Below are 11,690 nucleotides of genomic sequence, written 5' to 3'. Positions count from 1 at the left end.
AGCCAAGCCAAGCCAATCTGATCTGAGTTTGGGGAAACTCGCTTGCTGCCATTAAGAGCACCCATTATTCAGGCAGGCATTGCCTGGGGATGTAGAAGCCAGATTTTGTTCTGTTAGCCACCATCCTTTTTTATATGATGAATGGGATAGTGCCCCCAACCTCAGCGTCCTTCAACAACCCCCCCTCCCTTCTTGCAGGGAACAAAGAATGTGGTAGGACTCACAGGGGACGGAGATGAGAGGGCAGGTTGAGGAAGCCCCCACCCCCAGGATCCTCTCTGGCAGATCCACCCATCCTTGCCAGAGCCAATCCCCCCCGCCCCCCCAGTCATTGGCCAATCCTTCCTCTGCATCATCCCGACTCAGCCAGTTTATGACACTTACAGGGAGGGAGACTGGGTAGCTCTGGCGCACGGCAAATGGTCCCAGCAGGAGCAAAGGGTTGGCTTCTACCAGAGCATCTTTGCCCTGCACCAACCTCCTCTCTCCCACCTGGTAAGCAAGCACTGCACCTCCACCACACCTGCAGGATGCTTCTGCCCTCCCTCCACCTGCATTTCCAGTAATTTTCTTCTTCCCAAGCAAATCTTCATCATCTGGTGGGAGTCCATTGATCTTGAAAGTATCCATTTGGGGGGGAATGCATGCCAAAACTTTAATAAAAGTTTATTAGGGAATGCCGTGCTCCATTCAGTCTATTGAGGAAGGGGTATGAAACTTGAGGGGTGTATTTACAACAGATGATCTGCCCTGCCATCAAGCGTAGATCGCCACAGGCTGCACAAAGGACGAAGGCTCCCAATGCTTCTTGAGCTGAGTTTGCTAATTTGGATGAGTCTTCTGAGAAGAGGGAAAGAGCAGGTTTCAGGAAGGTGTCTAGAATCTCCATGACCCAGTCGCCAGATCTCCTACCCACTCTGTCTAGCATTCTGAGGGCCTGCACAATGTGGTTGCCGCAAGGGCTGCACCCCTGTAACGTGGTGCAAAAACTCTGCAAAATTTCACTCAACGTTTCTGTGTGTGGGAAAAAGGCAATGATGTAGAGATTTCCTTGCACGTCCCCCCTCTGGGCAGAATGACCTCTAGACATGCCCCCAATCTGCCAGGGAATCTGCTTAGAAAGATCAAGCATCAGGTGTGTTGGTGCAGAAAGTCACAAATTGCTGTAGGTAAGGTTGAATGACCTATGGGGACCCGTGGCTGTTGGAGGTGGGTGGGCAGGAAGGAGAGGCTGGTATTGCAGGTGGAGGGGGGGGGGAGGACCCTGTGAAAAGGCTGAGGCCTACCCTGACTACTAGCTGAGTCTTCAGGGAGAAGGTGGGAGCAGGGCCGTCTTAAGGATATCCGGCGCCATGGTGCAAAGATCCTTCCGGTGCCCCCACTGTTTCCCAGTTGTTGACCTTTTCCCAAGCCTCTGTGGGGATCGCTCTCCTCCTGCGGGGGCTTGGGAGGCAAGCTGCACGCCCGCCAGCCAGATGGTTGATGGGGCGCAGCTGGTGGGTGTGCAGGAGCGAAAGGGGAGGCTGCTGGCAAAGCTATGCAGCTCCCCCACTCGCTGGGGGCCCCCTGAAAGGCTGGCGCCTTGGCGCAACGTGCCAGTAAAGCCAATGGGAAAGATGGCTCTGGGTGGGAGCTCACCGCCTGACTCATCCCTGCAGAGACGTCTCTCACAAAGGAGCATCCCTCAGTGCTGATAGGTTAGGTGGGATTAGGCTATGCTGATCCTTTGGACCAGGCATGTGGAATGGGTTCTCAGGCTGCCCTTTGTTTGGATTTGGATTTGATATCCCGCTTTATCACTCCCCTTCAGGAGTCTCAAAGCGGCTAACATTCTCCTTTCCCTTCCTCCCCCACAACAAACACTATGTGAGGTGAGTGGGGCTGAGAGACTTCAGAGAAATGTGACTGGCCCAAGGTCACCCAGCAGCTGCATGTGGAAGAGCGGGGAAGCGAACCCGGTTCACCAGATTACGAGTCTACCGCTCTTAACCACTACACCACACTGGCTCTCTGTAACACCTGTCCCCAATTAACGAAAACTAGGGACTCTGTGGATTGGTTTTGCATGAGGCAGAACCCCATGTTTGTATGGGATTTTGGCACCTTGGGTTTCCAAAACCAAAACTTCATCTCTGGTTGTCAGATTCCTGGAGAAACCCTACGTCACGCTTGGTGGAACATGAGACTGGGTGTGTTGCTGGACTCTGGACCCCCATCAGCCTCGACAATCTTGTCCAATGGTCAGGGATGATGATGGGAGCTGGAATTCAGCAACACAGGGCTCCCTCTCCCTGCCCTTGAGCCGCTGGGTCAAGACACCTGCCCAACAAGGGGCATCCCTTGCACTGACCTATAATGGAACCGACCCTTCACTGGGCTACTTTGGGGCGCTCGCCTTCACTCCATATATCTTTGCGTTCTTCTGCTCTTCATCTCCTCTCCCTTCCTTCTCATCCTGTGAGTGGGTAAGAGGCATACTAGAACTTACGAAGCTAAGTCTAGGCTGAACTTTGGGGGTGGATGCGGTTATGCACAGATGAAACCCTAACTCCCTCTACTTTGAAGGGATGCAGTTCCTGATGTCCAGAAGACACCAGAGCTCCCTTGTGGCTCTTATTGGCCAGATGTAGGGATGCAAGGAGGCAGCAATTTCGGTCCCATCCTGGTTTTGTTGCAATCAGCGGGGTTTCCATTCTGCTGCAGTTCAGCTTCTGCTAAAACTTATGCTTTTCGTTTTACTATCCACTATGACTAAAACTTATGTAATTAATTTCAGTGGAAGGATAACGTCAAAAACAGTGCAGGAAATAATGTAATTATGTATCTAATGTTTGTGGACTGAAAAAAGATTGCAAATACAGCATATATACTTTCCTGACCTCAGGTGAACAAGCAGATTACAGGAATTTCTGCCCCTATTTATGTTTCCAGTGGAATTCTTTGTGTGCTAGATAGTTGTGACGAGGGATCGGGGAGAAAACCAATTCAGTTGGCATATGAAGCTGTATCTATAAAATTCTCTCTTTCCAAAATAAGTTGAGAACCAAGACACAGAAGCAGCTTTTGAAATTCACACTTATTCCAATTTTTCAATGCACTTCTCCAACTGAACAGTTTTTTTTTTTTACAGAAATGCATCTATTAGGGGGAAGTCCCTATAAATCTGAAAATATTGGTGAAAACAACATACAAAAATGCATTATATTAGAAGCAATTGCTTGCAAAAAAATATGTATGTCAGTCAAAAGTGCGAACAAAGATGTGTTTATTAGGAAAAATTGGCACTAAAATTGCTGGTGCATTTTCATGAGGATTTATTTGTTTATTTATTTTGCAAATTAATGCAGAAATGTAGAGAACCAAATTTAAGGGTGGAAAAATGAGAAACTAAGAGGATAGAAATTGACAGATGCTTCCATCCCAAGTTGTGATGGTCTGGATGTCAACCAATAAAGGTAAAGGTAAAGGGACCCCTGACCATTAGGCCCAGTCATGACGACTTTGGGGTTGCGGTGTTCATCTCACTTTATTGGCCGAGGGAGCCGGCGTACAGCTTCCGGGTCATGTGGCCAGCATGACTAAGCCGCTTCTGGCAAACCAGAGCAGCACATGGAAACGCCGTTTACCTTCCCGCCGGAGCGGTACCTATTTATCTACTTGCACTTTGACGTGCTTTCAAACTGCTAGGTGGGCAGGAGCAGGGACCGAGCAACGGGAGCTCACCCCGTCATGGGGATTCGAACCGCCGACCTTCTGATTGGCAAGTCCTAGGCTCTGTGGTTTAACCCACAGTGCCACCGGTGTCCTGTTGCAATTAGATCAGGAAAGAATGGGATGAACTGCCCCATCCTTTGCGAAAATGGTTAGACATAGATGTCTCCCTAAGGCCCACCCAGAAAGCCATCATAACTTGCCCCCGGGAAACTCTATTCCTGCCCACAGTTATGCTAGTTACTCACCAGCAACGTGTCCCCTAAGAGTAGAGGGGTTGGTGACAGGTCCAATCCAAGATCACGCTCCAGAAGTCGGGTGCTATAGTCCTGCTTCTCTCGCCCCCATTTCCTGGAAGACTCCTCCAGCTGCGGCAGAGAGAACAGACAACCCCTGTGACAAACTTGTGCACTGTTCTGGTTGCCTTGTCTCAAAAAGGATACCGTAGAGCTGGAATCCATGCCAACGGATGTGAAGGTTAAAAAGAGGCCCTTACCTGGTACTCCAAGGCATTTATGCGAGCCTCTGCCCTCTCCAGTTTTGAAATCAAAGACAGCTTTTCGTTGCTGTTGGAAAACGTATCCTGTAGGGTGGGGAGATAAAGTTCTATAACATAAGAAAAGAGGAAGCAGCACTAGAAAGGTAATACAGTGGTACTGAGGGTTAAGTACTTAACTTGTTGCAAAGACCCGTGGAATCAGGCTGCCTGAAACACCCACTTCTCCGCATACTCACTCTCTCTGCCTTTGAAAACTTTCTGCCCAACTGCATTATTTGCCACCTGTTATTTGTTTCCACCCAGCTCTGCTCACCTGGAGATCAGCCTACAGAGGCCTCCCTCTTGCTATGTTCCCATCTCTTTAGAGGAGGACTGCAGCTTTGTGGTGTCTTTGCATGCAGAAGTTCTGATGTCCAACCTCTGGGCAGTGGTGTAGCGTGGGTTGCCCGTCTCACCCCCCACCCTATGCTACGCCACTGCCTGGGATTTCTGATCAAAAGGATCAGGTGTCAGGGAAGAGACCCAGTCACAGTAGGTTAATTATGGGCTAGTGGCAAAGAGGGCAGTCATCTTCTCCCTCACTTTTGTCTTAGTCCAGGATTAGCTAATACCACGGATGCTCAAGGAATTTGTTCTTTACACTTTCCAATAATAACTGACCTAATCCACACTACTCTGGGGATCAGAAAGCAGCCTTACCTTGAATTTCACTAGGGATGAGGAAGAAAATCGGAAAGGAAATTCAGTTTGCATTTAAAGGCAATACCTAATTCAGATTTTCTAAACAATCCATAGACTGAACTGTAGCCATCCTTTGAAATTTGCACTTACCCAAAATTTGCAATGCAGTTCTCCAGCAAAGTAATGTGTAGAAAAAGGCACAATTCAAAGTGTTGGTGCTGACCTTGAAAGCCCTAAACGGCCTCGGTCCAGTATATCTGAAGGAGCGTCTCCACCCCCATCATCCAGCCCGGACACTGAGATCCAGAGCTGAGGGCCTTCTGGCAGTTCCCTCCCTGCAAGAAGTGAGGTTACAGGGAACCAGGCAGAGGGCCTTCTCGGTAGTGGCGCCCTCCCTGTGGAACACCCTCCCGTCAGATGTCAAAGAAATAAACAACTATCAGACTTTTAAAAGACATCTGAAGGCAGTCCTGTTTAGGTAAGTTCTTAATGTTTGAAGTTTTATTCTGTTTTTAGTGTTCTGTTGGAAGGCGCCCAGAGTGGCTGGGGAAACCCAGCCAGATGGGCGGGGTATAAATATATTATTATTATTATTATTATTATTATTATTATTATTATTATTATTACTACTACTACTACTACTACTACTACTACTAAAGGTGCTGGTTTTCACCTTTAAAGCCCTTCACAGCCTAGGACCCTCGTACCTACGGGACCGCTTCTCCCAGTATGCCCCACGGAGGACCTTAAGGTCCATAAATAGCAACACCCTAGAGGTCCCGGGCCCTAAGGAAGTCAGATTAGCCGCAACCAGAGCCAGGGCCTTTTCAACACTGGCCCCGGCCTGGTGGAACGCTCTGCCTAATGAGACCAGGGCCCTGCGGGATCTGATTTCTTTCCGCAGGGCCTGTAAGACAGAGTTGTTCTGCCTGGCCTTTGGCTTGGAGCCAATTTGATTCCTTCCCCCTCTTTCTTTTTTCCTTTCTCCTCCTGTGATGAGGCTGCATTTTAATGTTTTAATGTTGCATTTGAACCTTGTTTTTAAGTTGTATTCATTCAACTTGTTTGTATTATTGGTTGTTAGCTGCCTGGAGCTCGGCCTTGGCAGGGGAGGGCGAGGTATAAATAAAATTTATTATTATTATTACTACTACTACTAATATATACTGCATAGTAAGGTAAAAGGTGAGTAAATTCAAAAGGGTATTATGCACAGGACATCTGTCCTGATTTATTTCAACAGAGAATTATGCACAGGAGAACTGTCCTGATTTAATCCAGGACAAATGCCCTGTTTTATTTCTGCAAGGTATTTTGTCCAGGGAAAGCGCACAACAAGATGGATGGTTGCTGAACAGCAGCGTCTTACCGGTAGTGCTTGCTGCTGCAATATGATGGGGGAACGATAGTAGGAAGACTTGCCCAGTTCGTCTCGCAGCCTCATGTTCTCCATCATCAAGGTGGAGTAGAGACCCTTGGACCAGCTGTCACCTGGAGCTGGGGGTAAAGAGAGCAGAAGATGCTCAACTAAAGAAAAGAGAAAGCTGTTGCAAAAATGAGTAGGAAGCCTCTTTACATTTTCAGGGGTGCAAGCTCAACTGATTTCTACCTACCGGACCGCCTCTCCTAGTATGCCCCATGGAGGACCTTAAGGTCCATAAATAGCAACACCCTAGAGGTCCCAGGCCCTAAGGAAGTCAGATTAGCTTCAACCAGAGCCAGGGCCTTTTCAACACTGGCTCCGGCCTGGTGGAAAGCTCTGTCTCATGAGACCAGGGCCCTGCAGGATCTGATTTCTTTCTGCAGGGCCAGTAAGACAGAGTTGTTCCCCCTGGCCTTTGGCTTGGAGCCAATTTGATTCTCTTTCTTTTTCCTTTCTCCTCCTGTGATGAGGCTGCATTTTAATGTTTTAATGTTGTATTTTAATCTTGTTTTTTAAGTTGCATTTCAATCAACTTGTTTTTTATTGGTTGTTAGCTGCACTGAGCCTGGTCTTGGCTGGGGAGGGCGGGTTTAAATAAAAATTATTATTATTATTATTATTATTACAAAAATATTTGTATATCACTATATCATAAAAATATATCAAAGCAGTTTCCAATAATAAAACCATAAAATGAGAAATCAATTAGTCCTTGTGGACGGATGTAGTTTTAATTGCCTGGTGGAACAGAAAAGTTTTCAGCAGGTGTTTAAAGGATGGCACAGAAGGTGCCTGCTGAATCTCCAGTGGCAGAGTGTTCCCCAGGACTGAGCCAATGACATGAAAGCCTCGCTTTCTTGATGTTGTCAAAGGAGCCTTGCCAATGAAGGGAACCAACTTTGAATGGCAACAAGTGCAGCAGAGATGCTGGAGAGACACAGATTGCCAGCAGTCCACTCACCTGAGCCGAGGGGTGCTTCTGAAAACTGGGTGTCCTCTTTTGACCGCTCCTTCATCTTCCCTTCCAGCATCATCTCCATCCTCTCAATCACCTTTCAATGGAAAGAAGCACTGGATGAATTTATAGGAGGGGACCCTTCACTCCACCCTAAGCTTCTGAGAGACGGTTGTGATGTGCTGGTCTCCAGCAATGGGCTCAGTGCAATGCTCCCGTTCATTGCCGTAAACCAGCAGTCACATTTCATTGCAAAAGATGGAAATGGCAAGGAAGCAGCTCTAAGTGAACTACTGGGCAGGAGTGCCAGTTTGGCCCCATGACCATGGATTCCTGGGGTACATGGCCCTGGCACCAAATTTTGTGGCTGCCTGGCCCCTTCATGGGGAATTTTGTGGGTGCTTGGGCACCCAGGGCCCCAGGGAGTTGGCACCTATGCTACTGGGAGAGGTTGCCTCATGGGTAAGATTTGGTATAACAGTAAGACAGACATCCTTGGGAAACGGTGGTCTCTCCTCCAGTTGAGTTATCTATGTAGAAGCTGAACAGGCTCAGTCTCATAGGCCATTCTGCCAGCTGCCACATGATACCAGCTACCTAACAATGACTTTCATGAGGTGGTACCAGATTCTGGGCTTAATGTTTTTATGGGGTGAGTGCCCTATAGATGGCAAGGTGTCTTACTCTACTCAGGGCTCGTCCACACATCTTTCTGTGCCACAGTTCCAGGTCTGCGCTTTAAACCTCTGAGACTGTGTTTTTTTGCCCTGGTGATTTCCCCGTAGAAACCTGCTCTTGACCGCTGAATCAGAGCAAACAGCAATCCACAGGAAACCCAAATTGTCATTTGTGCTCGGAGTCTCTCCTGAGCAGCCTCCCCAGATTCTGCCCCCAAGTCCTACAGTGACGTCTTCACATTTCTCCCAACCGTTTCCCCTCACCTTTTCCTGTTTCTTCACTGCATCTTCCAGAGTTTGCATCTTGGCGATCTTGGCCTGGTATTTCCTTAGCACCATTTGCTGCTGCTGGTGAGCTCGTTGCAACATCACGAGGTCCTTTTCTCGGTCATTTTTCTGGTGGTGGGAAAGGACCAAGGCCCTTGAGATGGGATGGAACCAGTCCTGATTTCTTTGGGGGTGGGGAGTGAGTGGTAGAGGCTTCTTTGTGGAGGACTCTGGACAGACCCAGACCTAGTGGGGACCGACTGATCCTCTGCTGAACAGAGGTAGAAAACCTGTGACCTTCCAGAGGTTCCTGGACTACAAATCCCATTATCCCTGATAGACAAATCTATCCAGTTCCATTTCTTTCCATTTCTCATTTTCTCAATCTCAAGTTCACTTCTCTCAATTTCTTTTTTTCAACTAAGAGAAGCATGTGTGTGCACTTTCTCCTTTGGGTATGCATTTTTTGGTTGGATAGGTAAAGGTAAAGGGACCCCTGAACATTAGGTTCAGTCGTGACCGACTCTGGGGTTGCGGCACTCATCTCGCTTTATTGGCCAAGGGAGCCGGCGTACAGCTTCCCGGTCATGTGGCCAGCATGACTAAGCCGCTTCTGGCAAACCAGAGCAGTGCACGGAAACGCCGTTTACCTTCCCGCCGGAGCGGTACCTATTTATCTACTTGCACTTTGATGTGCTTTTGAACTGCTAGGTTGGCAGGAGCAGGGACCGAGCAACGGGAGCTCACCCCGTCGTGGGGATTCGAACCGCTGACCTTCTGATCGGCAAGTCCTAGGTTCTGTGGTTTAACCCACAGCGCCACCCGCATCCCTTTTGGTTGGATAACTTCATTGCAAAATGCAGTGAAGTGTGAGTTTGGGAGGCTGGCCATGTTTCATTTCAAATCCTGGTTTGGGAATCTGGTAGGTTCCTATTAAAATATGGACCAAACAAATCACTGCCCCCATTCCTACCCACAATGCAGAGTCTCTCCAAAGCTGTGATGAATGGCAAACACAGAAGCACTTACCCGAATCAGTTCATTCTGCAGCCTTTGAACCCGGTCCTTCATTCTGGCCATCTCCCGAGCCCCAGCACTTAGTTTCTGCTTGAGGGTTACTAAAAAGCAAATGGCAGAGCCTGGAGAAAACCCCATCCAGGGAGGACCATGGCTCTCATACACCATGGTGGGTGCTCTGCCTTCTGTATTGGAGGGGATTGGACAAGATTACACTTTGGGTCCCTTCCACCCTACAGTTCTATGGTTCCATGATATGAGAGGCTTCTTGCCTTATGTGTCCCAGTTCTCAACATCAGTGAGTGAGGCTATGAACATGGGAAGCAGCTTTGTATAGAATGAGACCATTGGACTATCTAATCTGTCACTGCCTAGTCTGACTGGCAGCACTGCTCAAGGGTCTCAACCAAAGGTGTTTCCCATATATATTTTTTTTATTAAAAAAACCTGATACAACAGGGGTTGAATTTGGGACTTTGAGCAAATTGTGTGCTTTAGCTCTGAGCAATACAGAGGATGACCAGGTAAGGTGAAGATGAGATGAGAACATAAGAAGAGAGTGTTGGATTTGGCCAATGGTCCACCAAGTCCAGCATCCCGTTCTCTTCTGCTTGGGTCAAGCTTGAAGGTTTCCCACAGACATCTGGTTGGCCACTGTGAGAACAGGATGCTGGACTAGATTGTGCCATGGACCTCATCTAGCAGAGCTCTTCTCATGGGAGAGTGCTCTTGCCCTTGGGTTCTGCTTATGGGTTTCCCACAGGGCTCTGGTTGGTGTTCATACAGGGCTGTTCCAAAGCACTGATCCTCCTATGATCCTCCTTCTCAACTCTGGCTCCGGCCTGGTGGAATGCTCTGCCTCATGAGACCAGGGCCCTGCAGGATCTGATTTCTTTCCGCAGGGCCTGTAAGACAGAGTTGTTCCGCCTGGCCTTTGGCTTGGAATCAACTTGATCCCCTCCCCCTCTTTCCTTTTTCCCTTCTGTGATGGAACTCCTATTTGGGGACTTCCCTGGTTTTTTTCTGGTCCATGTAGGACCAGTCTGGATAGTTGGCCTTGGTGACGTTTTCATCCCCCAAAAGTTTTTGATTTGAGTTTCCACTGAAATGAGGCTGCATTTTAATGTTGTACTTTAATCTTGTTTTTAAGTTGTATTTTAATCAATTGTTTTTATACCGTTGTTAGCCGCCCTGAGCCCGGTCTTGGCTGGGGAGGGTGGAGTATAAATAAAATTTATTATTATTATTATTACTATGTTAGAAACAAATTCCAGCTTGGCCGTAAACAAGGATGGGCCAATCTGTCAATTGCCTGGCTGCCCTTTCTGCATTTGTGATGGCCACCATCTGTGACTTAGATGTATACTGTCTCCAACAGATGAGGCAGCATGCACCAATCATGGCTAGTAGACTTAGGTTTGGGGATGACGCCTAAGTGCCACCCAGTCTAGCTGCCACCCAACAAGCTCTACATCCTTCCCCCATGGGGGACCTTCACCTGTCCCCTCCTGTGTCATACAGATTGGTAGAGAAGTAGGCAATCTCCTTACATATCCTGTCAATGATTTCGGCCTTTGTCATGACGTCAGGGTCTATGTCGTGAAACAGGATGCGGCCCACATCTTCATGCATGGCGAGGTTGCGTCGCAGGGCGCTGTTCTCAGACTGCAGATTGGTGACGTGCTGGCGCAGGGACAGGATATCATCCGCCATCCTCTGCATGGCTGCATGGTAATTGTCCATCTCCTGGCAGCCATTGGAAAAGAAGAAGAATCATGACCCAGGAAAGATAGTTAGAATCCACAAATTGCACCCTGTTAGTTTTGACAGGCCCTGGTGATTATCAGCTTGTGGCAAGATGGAGGTGGGCTTTTTCCACCGGTGCCACCTGTGTTGTGGAATGTTCTCCTGCTGAAATACGAAAGACTCCCATCACCACTGGCATCCCACCAGCTCTCAAAGACACAGTTGTTTAGACAAACGTTACCCAGAGCCTCTTATTTTCATGGGTGCTGTTTGGATGGACGGGTTTTGTTGCACATTGGAAGGGGACATTTAGGAAAGGTATAAGTACAATTTATTCTGAACAACAGGTGAACTTAACAGTAAACAATGTATTAAATGAAAAATGTATAATAACTAAGGGAACGAGACAGGGATGCTCTCTGTCTCCATTATTGTTTATTTTAGTATTAGAAACATTGATAAGGAATATGACTGGATGAAAGCATAAGAGGAATTACATCAGGGAGTAAAGCGTATAAGTTAAAAGCATTTGCGGATGACCTGGTTATAACTGTGGAAGAACCCTTGGAAAATATACCAAGGGTACGAAAGACAGATAAATTTGGACAAGTAGCAGGTTTCAAGCTTAATAAAAATAAATCAAAAGCGTTATTGAAGAATATGTCAGAACAAATGTAAAATGAATTTAAGGAAAAAACGGATTTAGTGGTAGTA

The 11,690-nt window shown here is 47.7% G+C and overlaps 2 protein-coding genes across 7 annotated transcripts in view; one reads left to right on the top strand and one right to left on the bottom strand.

The window, feature by feature from the left end:
- LOC310657815 (uncharacterized protein) overlaps positions 1-11,690 on the top strand; it is a 437,520-nt gene that overhangs the window by 301,293 nt on the left and 124,537 nt on the right. The window lies entirely within an intron of this gene.
- Positions 630-11,690, bottom strand: part of CCDC33 (coiled-coil domain containing 33) — a 178,209-nt gene continuing 167,148 nt past the window's right edge. For 3 of the 6 annotated variants that reach the window (XM_083398869.1, XM_083398871.1, XM_083398873.1), the window contains 9 exons: positions 10,781-10,976; positions 9,243-9,331; positions 8,211-8,342; positions 7,276-7,366; positions 6,261-6,388; positions 4,208-4,294; positions 3,960-4,079; positions 2,396-2,455; positions 630-840 (listed from right to left, as the gene is read on the bottom strand). In XM_083398869.1, coding sequence (XP_083254995.1) covers positions 823-840; positions 2,396-2,455; positions 3,960-4,079; positions 4,208-4,294; positions 6,261-6,388; positions 7,276-7,366; positions 8,211-8,342; positions 9,243-9,331; positions 10,781-10,976 — 921 coding nt within the window. In that variant the 3' untranslated portion in view covers positions 630-822. Of the gene's footprint in view, positions 841-2,362; positions 2,456-3,959; positions 4,080-4,207; positions 4,295-6,260; positions 6,389-7,275; positions 7,367-8,210; positions 8,343-9,242; positions 9,332-10,780; positions 10,977-11,690 lie in introns of those variants that run through there. The other 3 variants (XM_083398868.1, XM_083398872.1, XM_083398870.1) reach the window with 2 other exon arrangements.

The sequence above is a fragment of the Podarcis tiliguerta genome (genome assembly GCF_965153285.1).
Source record: "Podarcis tiliguerta genome assembly, chromosome: 9".
Classification (NCBI taxonomy): domain Eukaryota; kingdom Metazoa; phylum Chordata; class Lepidosauria; order Squamata; family Lacertidae; genus Podarcis; species Podarcis tiliguerta.
The sequence above is the reverse complement of the archived record's forward strand: the minus strand, read 5'-3'. Positions and strand labels throughout refer to the sequence as shown.